The sequence below is a fragment of the Callorhinus ursinus genome, unplaced genomic scaffold, assembly GCF_003265705.2.
Source record: "Callorhinus ursinus isolate GAN/ISIS: 27379988/994484 unplaced genomic scaffold, GSC_fseal_2.0 scaffold4, whole genome shotgun sequence".
NCBI classification, from domain to species: domain Eukaryota; kingdom Metazoa; phylum Chordata; class Mammalia; order Carnivora; family Otariidae; genus Callorhinus; species Callorhinus ursinus.
In genome coordinates, this window is record NW_027397066.1 from 142,555,594 (window position 1) to 142,570,324 (window position 14,731).

Below are 14,731 nucleotides of genomic sequence, written 5' to 3' on the forward strand. Positions count from 1 at the left end.
ATAACAAAGATTAGTGGAAAAGAACTATTGGCTTAAAGATTTAAATGAAAACCTTTACAGGCAAGCTTAGAGAAAAAAATGTATACACATAATTTAATAAGATGACCTCTCCAAAAGATATACAAACATAAATTACCTCATGATAAACATCTAAAAGGGAAGTCGAATGGAAATAGGAGTTCAGAGAGGCAGAGGAAGGACGCAGAATATTCAACTGTTAAATAAGAGCTTATTATATGTTTTTTAAATGATAGTGGGAATGGAATTGCTATGGTATTTGAATCTCAGTACATTTTTTAGAAAAGTAAAAAGATAAATTGCAACTATCTAATCTTGAATAAAAATATTTATATGACACCTTTAAAAATGATAAAGAGGTACATTGTTCTTCAAAATTCATTAGGGAAGGGGCACCTGGGTGAATGAGTCAGTTAAATGTCTGCCTTCGGCTCAGGTCATGATTTCAGCCTCCTGAGATCCAGCCCGGCCTCAAGCTGGCCTTGAGCACCCCCACTTCTTGGGCTCCCTGCTCAGTGGGGAGTCTGTTTTCCCTCTCCCTTTGTCCCTCCTCCTGCTCATGTACTCTCTCTCTCTGTCTCTCAAATACATAAATAAGAATTACAAAAATATTCATCAGGGGGGCACCTGGGTGGCTCAGTCGTTAAGCGTCTGCCTTCGGCTCAGGTCATTGTCCCAGGGTCCTGGGATTGAGTCCCACATCGGGCTCCTTGCTCAGCAGAGAGACTGCTTCTCCCTCTGCCTTCTGCTCTTGCTGCTTTGTGTTCTTTCTCTCTCTTTCTCTGACAAATAAATAAAATCTTTAAAAAAAATTTTTTTTAAATATTCATTAGGGAATATTGAGACAAAATCACTGTCTAACTGGGAGGAAATTTGTTCTATTTATAGTCACCTTACAATTGTTGTTTTTAGATATTTTGTAGTGCTCAAGGAAGCAGTATTATTATACAAATATATAAAAATTTATATTAAACAACTTATATTAATAACGCATTTTTGGAATCATGTATAAAATTGAAATTCCAAATTATTAATTAATAAATATAAGCACAAGACAGGAATCTTTGTCTTGTTCAGTGAAGTACCCCAAGCACCTAGTACATTTCCAGGCACATATTAGTTACCTAATAAATATTTGCTAATAAATCAAATGATATAAAATTTGACTCCTAGGAGGATTAAATGATGGTTTGGTATGGCATACCATATAGGAATTCAAATTTTATCTAGAAGATTGCCTGACAAATGGTTTTCAAAAATAAAAAATCAGAAGTTTAATGTTGAATGGCTTCCAGCCAGAATAGCATGACAAATATTGCCCATATTGGGATTGCCTTAGTTAGCTACTGCAAATCTAAGAGGTTGTAGATTTCCTATGGCCTACTTCCACTGGCTTCTCATTTAAGCTTCTACACATTCTGGCAGAGAATGGTGCCAGAGAGCAGAAGCAATAGAAAAGAGCAGCAGAAAATCTCCATGTATCTAAAAGCCTGTGCTCAGATGTATACCACCTGGTCATATTCATTTGGTTGAAGCAAGTCACATGACTAAACCCAAAATCAAAGGTACATAAAAGTATATACATATAACAGAAATTAAGAAAGTGAATGATCATGAACAATAACATAACCTACAACATACCTGGTATTCAGGTCAATGCACCTCTAACTTAAGCAATTATTAGTGGGTACTACCAATATTTGCCACACTTTTCTATGCTTTTCTAACTAATTCACCTGCCTTTGGATTTATCCACATATACACACTTCAGACCTCCCACCTCCTTACTCTATCCCTGAGTGTTTGTTTCTTGGTTTCTCTACTGGAAGACTCTTTCTGTACTTCTAAGCCACATTTCAAATGCTACTTCTTGCTTTACTTGCAGCCTATAGTAATTTGCTTTTTATGAAATTGTACATAATATATTCTGTAACTTGCTTATAGTACTTATCATTTCTCATCTTGTATTCTATGAATTTTACCTATCTACCAAAATATAAATACCTTTGAATCAAGAAATAGGCTTTTAAATTTTGTTCTATATATTTGTTATCTTCTTTTACTTCTTAACAGAATACCTGCATAGCACAGAGACTGAGGTTATAGGTTCTGATGCTGGACTACCTAGGCTCAAATTTCCACTGAAGCACTTCTTAGGGTGTGATTTTAGGCAAGTTTGCTTGAAACAGTGCCTAATATAGAGTAAAAACTCAACTATTGTTAGCATTTCTTACTTTCCATATATTAGATACTCAAATCGTATTTGAATTAGTAAATAAGTTAAACTCAAACTTAAAAAAATTATTATGAAAATTTTCAAATATAAACAAAAATAGAATTATCTAATGGACTACCATCTCTTCAACAACTTCCAAGATTTTGCCATACTGGATTAATATGTACCACATCTTTTTTGCATGAAGTGTTATTAAGCAAATCCCAGACATCATAGTCTTAATTGAGTTCATTTTTTAAAAAGCTAAGTCATAAAGTAATGATGAGTAAAAATAAAGTAATTATTGTCTGGAAGGAAATTAGGAAATATTACCAAATCTCTTTTCTCTCAATTATCTGATACTATTAGAGAAAATATGTTTGCCTCAAATATTTTGAAAATTTTCATTTCACATTAACATACTTAGTCTATAATTAGAGCCACAAATCACACAACTTTTGAAAATAATCATAAGAAATAAAATGGGAGAACCTGGGTGGATCAGTTAAGTGGCCGACTCTGGATTTTAGCTCAAGTCATGATCCCATTTGGTCCCGGGATTGAGCCCTGTGTCAGGCTGCATGCTCAGCGCAGAGTCTGCTTGAAGATTCTCTCCCTCTCCCCGTGCCCCTCCCCCTGCTAGTGCTCTCTCTCTAAAATAAATAAATAAATCTTTTTATTTTTTTTAATTTTATTTTTTTTTTTTACAGAGAGAGACAGCGAGAGAGGGAACACAAGCAAGGGGAGTAGGAGAGGGAGAAGCAGGCCCCCCGCTGAGCAGGGAGCCTGATGTGGAACTCAAACCCAGGACTCTGGGATCATGACCCAAGCCAAAGGCAGACGCTTAATGACTGAGCCACCCAGGCGCCCTAAAATAAGTCTTTTTTAAAAAGAAAGAAAATGATACTTTTAGTTGAAAAATTCATTTTCCTTTGCTTTTAATTTTGAATCCTATACATACAAGTATAAAGTTATTTAGTAATTACTATATGCTTTTTAAATATACACAGAGAAAACATAAGACAAATACAGACACAGGCACAGATATACATACATACATGTGTACACACACGTTTTGTAGAATGATTTATTAGATTATAATTTCTTCAAAAGCAGGCATAATGCTTCTTTACATGTTACATGGTACCAAGTATATTATTAATTTATTAATCAGAATCTTATGAATTGATGCTGCAGGCATCAGATATTTTACATTACATATTTACATTACATTTTATATTACACATTATATTAAGATATCCTGCTTAATGATTTTTATCCATATTTTAACATCAGATTGATTTTGGACAAAGTAGTTATGGATACTGATCTACTGATACATACTGTAATTTTATGTTCTTTCAACCAAAAGTTATTTGTCTGTAATTCACTTTCAAAATCTTTAAAAAATTTTTATAGACTAAATGAACACTGTGTTGTTCACTAAATGGCAGTAAAATGATATAATACACATTTATTTTGTGATATCTGGAATAATGTATGAAACTTATGGGGATAGATATTTCCTAAAAATGTATTAGAATTTGAAGGTATTTTTTAAATTGTTTCCTTAAAATGTAATAAAACTAAATATTAAAATGAAAATATATACGAAGTACGAAAATGATAGTGAATATATATGGTTTCTCCAAAGATTTATTGCTGGGTCTTCAATTCTGACCTAAATACATTATTTTTTAACTTATGACCAGATACACAGTAGTTAAAAATACTACTGAATCAAGTATAGATGCACAAAGAACTTAGCAATTTGAAACATGAAGCTAGGGGCCAGAGTACCTGAAAGAGTATCTAAAAATGATAAAGCAAAAAATAAATCATTAACTTTGTGGTTAATCAACTCTACCTTTCCATAAGTCATCTGCTTTTTCTTAAGATTACATTCTTTCATTGGTTGGCTAATGTATGTTTCTTAAATCAACACAGGACCAGAGTTTCTATTTATTTTATGCAACAATTCTACCTACGCACCTATGACTGATAGCTCAGTGTAAATACTCTATCTTGAGACATGCTGTATCCAGAATTGACCCTACTTTTTCTTTCCTGAGAAACTGAGGTGAATGGTAGACATATAAATGTCATTGAACAGTGAACTTCAGTTCTTTCTAGCTACATAGGAAAACAAGCCTATGAAACTGATCACTTACTAAAACTCTTTTGTTCTACTCTGAAGTTAACCACTATCATCAAAATGTTCTGTGGAGACTATGTAAGTATAATGACTATTTCTATAAAACTTTTCCAGTCTTTGGAGATTTGAACCTTATTTATAAAATTTCATGTGTGGTGCTTGACATTTTCATCAGGAAATATTGATGTTTTAATTTATTTTCATTAAATTTTTAATTAGTAGATGTTCAATATAACTATTAAACAAAGTTATATTATTAAATCTCAAACCTATGCTAATTTTGAAGTAATTTATTATTCTATAAAGGCAATTTAGATGCCATTACTTTCGTAAGTAACCTGACTTTGAATTTTCACTAAAGTTATAAGATTTTTCCCCATATGTATTTCTGTAAGAAACCAAAAATAGGGGCACCTGGGTGGCTCAGTCAGTTGGATGTCTGCCTTCAACTCAGGTTGTGATCCCAGGTCCTGGGATCGAGCCCCACATCAGGCTCTCTGCTTAGCAGAGAGCCTGCTTCTCCCTCTCCCTCTGCCTGCCGCTCTGCTTACTTGTGGCTCTCTCGGGCAAATAAATAAAATCTTTAAAAAAAAAAAAGGAAACTAAAAATAAATGTGATTGTCAATTTTTATTTTAAATCTATGATCTCTTCAGAAAATAGTTTATTTTTGAATGATTGTTGAATTTAAGCAATGTATAACTCAGTTTAGTATTTTTTTATCTGAATCATTTCAATCCAACTGCTCTAATAGTCCACAAACTTTCAAAGAGCCGACATATACACTGAGTTTTCTAAATGTACATTTCAAAAAAGATATCCATTTCACATGGTCTTAGAAATTATATGTAACTGAGCTCTATGTTGATGACAATTTTTTGAATCTATATAATAAAAAATACTTTCAGGTAGCTTTTTATTTTTACTGTAATTTTTATGCAAAAAAATCACAACAATTATTTGGTTAAAATTTGGCACAAAAATAATATTATTTACTCATTTAAAAAAGTATTAATTTCCAAGAAAATTTTATTTTGTTTTTCAAATTAAATATCAAATGAGGATCAAAAAAGGGGCCAATTTTCATCACTGTTGCCTTAAGAAGTTTAATTTCATCTTGAGATTCTAGGATCTCATAGGTAGTTGAAACATCATTACTGTTTTATTAATTGTGCAGCAGTTACATTTTATCAAAGAGAAATGTGTCACGAAGTAATTCAGACCAGCATGGTAAATAATTTAATTTGTAAAAAGTTACTGTTTTCTCCCTTTCTATTAATTCAAGTATAATTATTTGGAAATAATATTATAGCCTGTATGCTGTGTATGACAATTTATCAAAGGAATATTTAGAGAATATTTAAGTTATATTTCAGGGAATATTAAAAGTTATGACAATGACAAGATATAAAAAAATGCAATGATTGGCTATGGTTCTGGAGCTGATAAAGAATATGAGAGACTAAAGAGTTGGATTTGAGCAAGCTTAAATATTTATTTTAAGTATTTTTGATCATTTAAGAGATAAATGTTAGGTTTTGTGTATTATCTAAATACGTAGATATTTATCTATATATTTCAGATATCTATCAGATATCTATCCAAAGCACATTTTGATGATCAAATAGTTTTACATAATCAATGTCATTATATTTTAAGTCAATTATTTATTATCTTGAAATATATGGCCCAAGTGATTAGAATTTGGTGTTCAAGAGACCAACAGTTGAGGTTAAGTTCATCTGTTTAATCTCTATTTTGAGTCTGGTGTTCTCAAGCAAAAGACGAGCTCTTCCATAGGCAATAAAGCAGAAGTTCTCATATTATGGTGTGGATGATTACTGACTAGGTCGCTTCTCAAAAATATACTCGTAGGTCCTCTACTGAGAAGTTTCTATTCAATATATGACATCTGAACTTATATGCTTGATATAAATATGTGACCATTTTTGAGAGCCACTGAGGTAATTCATTAGAATCAATTAAAAATATAGAAAATTTAAATATAAGTCAAGCAAGAGGCAAGAGTCATAGGAAAGTAGTTGCATTTCTGCAAGAAATAATTATATGTAATCCTTTAAAAGTACTTCCTATAATTATGGAGGTAGATAAACCTTAATGATTAAAGTAGTTTAAGTGGGTTAGTTACATTAAGAAGGTAAATTTACCTTTAATGCAATAAGTGTATTTTACGTATGTGCTTGACCATAAGACTGTCTATTGAAAGCAAGATTTAATTAAATGATTATGGCAAGCCTGGGATTGTTTTATTAATTAGTCAGATATAAATCACCTTTCAGGAAGATGTTATTCTAATATGCCTCCTACATTGAGGGAAATGGCACTGTAGAATGTTAATTATATATAAATATATATTTTATATAATATAAATTATTAAATTTATTAATATTATTGTTCATATTTCTAATTATTTCATCATATTTATATAATTATCAATTCTATTAATAAATATACTTCTTAATTATTATTTAAATTATATATAATTTATATATAAATATGTATATATATATATAAAGTGCCTCCATGTGCTTGAATCCCAAATATATATATATTCTTCTTTTTCCAATCTTTTTGAGAACTTTCCTATTTCTACCATATTTATTGATTGATAGAAAAATATTAATTGTAGGAGTATTACAAGCAATAAAATATACTGATATCATAGTCCATATCTGAATTAATATTATGTATTATACCTAAAGTAGAGAAACAATTATTAAAATTATCTGAATCTCTACTAGACATCAGGAGCTTTGCACACTTTGTCTAATTTAACTGTCAGAGCAAATCTTTTCACAAAAATACCATTTAACATGTAAAAGTTTTAAAACTCCTTTTGGAAACACCAGATATTCTGTTCAGTGGTTTTATAATATATTATTTTTAGTCTTCACAACCTTCAAGGAAAGTATTCCCATTTTCCACATGAATATACTGAGGCTTAGAGAAGGTCATTACTTTCCTCCAAGTGAAAAACCAGGAAGTAGTGATGCAGGATCCTGTCTAACTCCAAAACCATTTCTAACACACAAAAAAGGTAAAAATGCCTGTGTGATTATCCTACATAATTACTGACTTCATGCTACAAAGCACAAAGTAGGTCCTTTGGGAACCCAATTAAGAGGCAGAAAATTAACAGCAGTAACTTAACAAAGATGCTCTTACTCACAAATTTGTCCCTAGAATGGCTCCCCAAAGAGCACCAAAGCCAAACAACAGCAATTTAGTCAATGTCTAGTGTGGGCAACATAATGGTCTGCATTTTAGCCCAACTAATATGGAGTAAATGCATTGGTACTTAGCAGTGAAGGAAGAGCACTCAGTAAATCAGAAACAAATTCAGGGCATTCTATCCAAGAGTGATTGCAAGCTGAGAGGACCTCCCATGGGAGCAGAAGCTGTTGATTAGGCAAGATTATTTTTAAAGCAGCCTTTTCCTATTGAAGGGTATTCCTGAGAGAAAAACTTCCATCCAAGAAATCTGACTTTGATTATTTATCTGCAATATGACTTACTGAACAAATATTAATAAAAGGTTATTCATACTTTAGATTGCTTTCTACTATCACAAGACTACATTGTCTGAACTTTACACACTTTGACTCAACAAAAGTTATGAATCATGCTGGTTATGCTTCAACTTTTACTGAAGCCTCTGTTGAATTGGACTGGAAAAATTAAATGTAGTAATTTTTTCCTTAAAGTGATATATAAGCATGCTGTTAATTATTTTAAGCCCTCTTATAATAGCTATAGATTGCTTTTAAATGTAAAGGCTGAGCAAATACAACTGTAGAATAGTAATGAAACATAAAGTCTGAGCCAGCTTTACCCCATAGGATCCATATGACTGAGAACAATTTACTTAATCTTTCTGCATCTTAGTTTTCCTATCTGTGAAATGGATGTGTTAATAGCACCTATATTATAAGAACCTCTTGAGAATTACGTGGTAGATAAAGCACTAAGGCAACTTGAAGCATAAACAGTACTCCAAAAAGGTATGCTGGTATTAGTGTTTATTTAGTAGCAGTTCCCAGACTTTAACCCAACTCTAACTCAAAAGCCCTGGCCTTTAGCAACCCAATGCACTACTTCTAGAGATGAAGTTAAGTTTGTTATTTAAGTTTACATATACACACATATATGTGTTCAATCATTCACATACACATATACACACAAACACACATATGTATACACATATACACATACACACATATATGTATACAACTATTCATAAAATTTATTAATAAATTTGAATAACATCAGAAGTTTCATTAATGGAAATATAGTTTCTTAAACTCAGCATAATCTTTTTTGTAAATAGCTTCTACCATGCTAAAATTTTCATAATCCCACTTTCCTCCCTCACCAGTTACCACCAGAATCTCCTTTTTATGGCAAAATTCCTCAAAAGTGCATTGCATTCATTGTATTCAATTCCTCTCCTCCAATTCTCTGAATCCACTTTAACTTGTTTTCACCCAAACACACTTCACCTAAACTGTCCTTATGTACATAAGCAGTGACTTCCATGTGCCCGAATCCCATGCCCCGGTCTCATTTTTCATCATATGTGTGAGTGTTGTTTGACACAGTCTCCTTTGCCAAGAATGTTCCAGGTTTCAATTCTTGAAACTTTTCTTTTTCCTATTTTATAGCCTCTCCTTTTGTCATTATATCCAATATAATGGTTTAACTGCAAGGTATACACACAGTCTTCCTTGAATTTGTATCTCAACTCAGCATAATTCTCTGATTCCTCTCTTTCTCTCATATCTTAAAAACAGACTATTTATCAAAATATTTTGGCTCTACATTCACAATATATTCATTATCTGACCACCTCTCACCACTTTCACTACAACTACCCTGGTCCAAGCTACCATTATCACCACTTACCACTTTATGAAACAGCTTCCTACCTGGTCTCCCTACTTCTGCTCTGCACTCAATTCTAGGTACTAGGGATACAACAGTGAATATGATTGTCAAAACCTCTGCATTATTGTAATTCCACTGATATATAGGAACCATCATTATTCCAGAATTGAACAAAGTCATGAAGTAGGAAGTAAAAACAAAGAGGCAATTGTGAGAAAGATTTTGGTCCTTGTTTACAAATTCTCAGAGCATTCACCATAATAGCAAGAACAATAATAAAATTTAAATTTGTAGACTCATTTCCATTTCCAAAAGTGCTTACAGTATTCAGAACATAGGGCCTGTGGAAGATATGATACCACTTTTTCCTCTCTAGATCTGTTGACTTCTCTTACATGCCAGAGTGTCCAGATGATTTAAAGTTATTCAGAAAGTTATTTTGGCATTATATTTCTACTATTAACATACTACTGTACACTCACTTAAATAAACATCAGGTTAAACCCAAACCCTCTTCAAGTTTAAACAACTTTGGAAACTGTAAAAGCCACAACAGAAAAAAATATGACTAACTATATTTTTATTTTTTCTAATTAATCAACCTATTTAACAAACAGCACAGGAAAAAAGTCATCAGATTATCACAAATCACTTTTAAAAACTATACTTCTTTTGTTAAATCATAAGATTAAAGTCAAGAAATTATGTTTGAGCAATAAGACTCATAGTTATTTTAATGAGTCATATATTTCTGGGACTAGGTGGAATGGAGAAAGCAAATAGAAAGACACTATTTAGAGGGCATTACTTACTGATTTTTCCTTTTGTATTACCACCTCTCAGACCAACACCCAGCCCACTATCTACCATAGATTGCTTCTATCAGCAGAAAGTCCTTGTAATCAGGAAAAGCCTAGCTTGATTCACCAAAAAAGAATGGATTGCAGGGTTTTATTAGAAAGTATTTCAGAGCTGATGCTATCAATCTCCCTGACTCAGCCTCTTTTGAATTATCTCCAAAGATTCTTAAAACTCTGTTTATAGGGGTGTCTCAGTGGCTCAGTCAGTTAAACGTCTGCGTTTGACTCAGGTCCTGATCCCAGGGTCCTGGGATCAAGCCCCACATCGGGCCCCCTGCTCAGTGGGGAGTCTGCTTCTCCCTCTCCCTCTGCTGCTCCCCCTGCTTGTGCCCTCATTCTCTGTCAAATAAATAAACAAAATCTTTAAAAAAAAAACTCTGCTTATAATTTGTGGACATGTTTTTCTCATTCAGGCATTTAAAAAACTGCCTCTTAAGACCCATTTTTCTTTGTCAACATCCCATCTTATCACAACACATAATTATGAATATATTCTTTCTAAATTACCCTTCTATTTAGGTTCTTCAGGCATTCTGGTTATTATGCTAGAAGAAACCAGGGGGGAAAAATGTTGAGAGTATGATAAGTATCAAGTATAAAACATAAAAATAATTATAGGCTATTTATACATAAGATGTGTTTCATGTACTATTATAGATAAAATGGGAATCAGCTTTACTCAGAGGCTGCTTTGGATGGATTTTCCTCTTCATTTTGAGGCAATTTATAATAAAGCAACAAGATGGGGGCGCCTGGGTGGCTCAGTCGTTGAGCGTCTGCCTTCGGCTTGGGTCATGATCCCTGGGATCGAGCCCCCCAACAGGCTTCCTGCTCCGCGGGAAGTCTGCTTCTCCCTCTCCCACTCCCCCTGCTTGTGTTCCCTCTCTCACTGTGTCTCTCTGTGTCATAAAATAAATAAAATCTTTAAAAAAAAAGCAATAAGATGTCTTAATGTATTTTATCATCGTATTTCTTAATTGCAACATTTGTGCTATTATTGTTCAATTCTTTAGAGATGTTGAATATATATGCATATTCTTCCAGACTGTAATTTAGTTGTCAGTCTCAAAATGTCAGTGTTTTAAAGGATAAGTAAGAAAACAGACAGATGTGCTGTACGGTAGAGGCATTGGTACCTGGAGGTACACACGCCCTCTGTGTACTTTTCATCACCTGACTGTGTTTAATCATGTAGCTCGTATATAGAAAAGTAAATATTCATAGTACAGTAGTGCCTTCAAAGCAAAAAAAAAAAGTCAGATTTATGAACCCTCAAGATAGGCGAATTATTGGCTTTGAAATGAGAATTTTTTTGTGCAACCAAGTTCACCACTGAACCTTCACAACTTAATGTCCACTAGAAACTCACTCTTCGAGATCTCACTACCCTACAGTCCTTATTTTGTTTCATCCCAGATATTGTGAATAGTAGGATGATAGTGTATGGATATGATACTTCTTCCTTCAAGATACTAAATGTCTTCTAATTTTAAAATTTGGTGGGCTTGGTCTTTTTCTTATGTATAATACTGATTTGGACTAATATGAATTCTTAAGAGATGGAAATCGTTTTAGAAAATGTTATTTAACTTATTTAGCAGAGGGAAGTAAATATTAAATAACACCTCTTCTCAGAATCACAGGGTTATCTATAACTTGTCTGCCAATAACAAGAAACAGGTGAGTCAGCTTCCCTTTCAAATATTATGCTTCATCCCCTCTCCTAAAAAAGATGCAAGAGTGCAGCTTTATGATCTAGGTTTATTTCCTTTTATTTCCTATTTAATTATCTTTGTATATTTAGAAAGTATTCAAAAGCAAATCCATGTAATCTAAAATTTGATGTAGGAACTAATTGTTAGAATAGATATAATGTACACTAGTGTGCTCAATGGTCTACTGTACTTTTCCCTGCCCCAGCCCTGGAATTAACCACTTCTCCAAGGAGTCCTGATTCCCTTAGTTGAATAATAATATTTAAAAACTGAGATCTGGATGCTGGGTGTGCTCATTTCTACAGTGGAATCACTGTTTATAAGCTGTTTAACATGACAGAGCAGAAAAAAAATGTGAAAATACAAACCCATATATCTGCTTTCCCTTCCCCACCCTGCTCATGCATTTTTTCTCTGTCTAAAATAAAAAAAAAAATCTTTAAAAAAAATTTTGATTCCTGTGTACTTAACATACAGTGTTATATTAGTTCCAGATGTATGGTATGGTGATTTAGCAATTCCATATACTACTCAGTGTTCATCAAGATACGTGTACACTTAATTCCTTTACCTATTTCACCAGTCCCTTCACCCACCTCCCCGCTGGTAACCATCAGTTTGTTCTCTGTATTTAAGAGTCTGTTTTCTGGTTTGTCTCTTTTTTTCCTGTGTTCATTTCTTTTGTTTCTTAAATTCCACATATGAATGAAACCGTATGGTATTTGTCTTTCTCTGGCTTATTTTGCTTAGCATTATATTCTCTAGAGCCAACCATGTTGTTGCAAATAGCAAAATTTCGTTCTTTTTTATGGCTGAATAATATTCATATACCATGTCTTTATTGATGGGCCATTTCCATAATTTAGCTGTTGCAAATAATGCTGCAATAAATATAGGGTGTGCATATGTCCCTTTGAATTAGTGCTTTTGTATTGTTTGGGTAAATACCCAATAGTAGGATGGCTGGATCATAGGGTAGTTCTATTTTTAATTTTTTAAGGAAACTTCATACTGTCTTCCACAGTGGCTGCACCAGTTTGCATCCCCGCCAACATTGCATGAGGGTTCCTTTTTCTCCACATCCTGACCAACACTTGTTTTTTCTTGTGTTGATGATTTTAGCAGTTCTGGCACGTGTGAGGTGATATCTCATATGGTTTTGATTTGTATTTTCTGATGATGGGTGTTAAGTATCTTTTCATGTGTCTGTTGGTCATCTGGACATGTTCTTTGGAGAAATGTCTGTTCATGTCTTCTGCCCACTTTTTTAACTGGATTATTTGGGGGTTTTGTGGGGTTTTTTTTTTTGGTGTTGACTTGTATAAGTTCTTTATATATTTTGGATACTAACCCTTTATTGGATACGTCATTTGCAAATTTCTTCTTCCGTTCAGGAGGTTGTCTTTTCGTTTTGTTAGTTGTTTCCTTTCCTATGCAGAAGCTTTTTATTTTGATGTGGTCCCAATAATGTATTTTTGCTTTTGTTTCCCTTGTCTCAGGAGACATATATGAAAAGATACTCTTACAGCTGATGTCAGAGAAATTACTGCCTGTGCTCTCTTCTGGAATTTTTATGGTTTCAGGTCTCACATTTAGACGTTTAAACCATTTTAAGTTTAGTTTTGTGTATGGTTTCAGGAAGTGGTCCAGTATCATTCTTTTGCATGTAGTTGTCCAGTTTTTCCAACACAATTTGTTAAAGAGACTTTTTCTCATTGCATATTCTTGCTTCCTTTGTCAAAGGTTAATTTACTATAAAATCCTGGGTTTATATCTGGGCTTTCTATTCTGTTCTGTTGATCTATGTCTCTGTTTTTATGCCAGTACCAAACTGTTTTGACTACTATACTTTGCAATATAACTTGAAATCTGATATTGTGATACCTCCAGGTTTGTTTCTTTTTCTTAAGATTGCTTTGGCTATTTGGGGTCTTTTGTGGTTCCATACAAATTTTAGAATTTTCTGTTCTATTTCTGTGAAATATGCTCTTGGTATTTTGATAGGGATTGCATTAAATATATAGATTGCTTTGCGTAGTATGGACATTTTAATATTTGTTCCTCTAATCTATGAGCATGAAATATCTTTCCATTTATTTGTGTTGTTTTCAATTTCTTTGATCAGTGTTTTATAGCTTTCACAGCTAACACAATCAACGGTGAAAAACTGAGAGCTTTTCCCCTAAGGTCAGGAATAAGACAAGAATGTCCACTCTCACCATTTTTATTCAATGTATTACTGGAAGTCCTAGCCACAGCAATCAGACAAGATGAAGGAAAGAAGGCATCCAAATTGGTAAGGAAGAAGTAAAATTTTTACTATTTGCAGATGACTTGATAATATATATAGAAAACTCTGAAGACTCTACCAAAAAACCACTAGAACTAATATATGAATTCAGTGAGGTTGCAGAATGCAAAATCAGTGTACAGAATCCAATGCATTTCTATACACTAATAATGAAGCAGCAAAATGATAAATTAAGATAATAATTTAAATAATAATAATACCCAGGAATAAATTCAACCAAAAAGGTGAAAGACCTGTATAATATATATGCCTTTTTTTTTAATTTTCTTATTGCACTATGATTTTGAGTAGGATGTTGAAGAAGTAATGAGAAAAGACATCCTTGCTTTGTTTCCAATATGGGCAGGGCAGTGATGGGGACAAATGGGTGGAGTACATCCATATTTCACCATTAAGTATAATGTTAGCTTCAAAAGTTTTTGTATATGTCATTAATCAGATTAAAGAAGTTGTCTTCTAAAAAATAATAATAAAATAAAAATACCCTAAATTTAAAAAAAAAGTTGCCTTCTCTTTCCAATCTGCTGAGATTTTAAAACATGAATGAATGCTAT

At 32.9% G+C, this 14,731-nt stretch overlaps 1 protein-coding gene across 1 annotated transcript in view; it reads left to right on the forward strand.

Moving 5' to 3' along the window:
* Nucleotides 1-4,321: 4,321 nt before the first annotated feature.
* The window catches only part of ANXA10 (annexin A10), a 95,360-nt gene continuing 84,950 nt past the window's right edge, over nucleotides 4,322-14,731 (forward strand). The window contains exon 1 of the mRNA XM_073891235.1: nucleotides 4,322-4,466. Within this exon, the coding sequence (XP_073747336.1) occupies nucleotides 4,449-4,466 (18 nt within the window). The 5' untranslated portion in view covers nucleotides 4,322-4,448. The remainder of the gene's footprint in view (nucleotides 4,467-14,731) is intronic.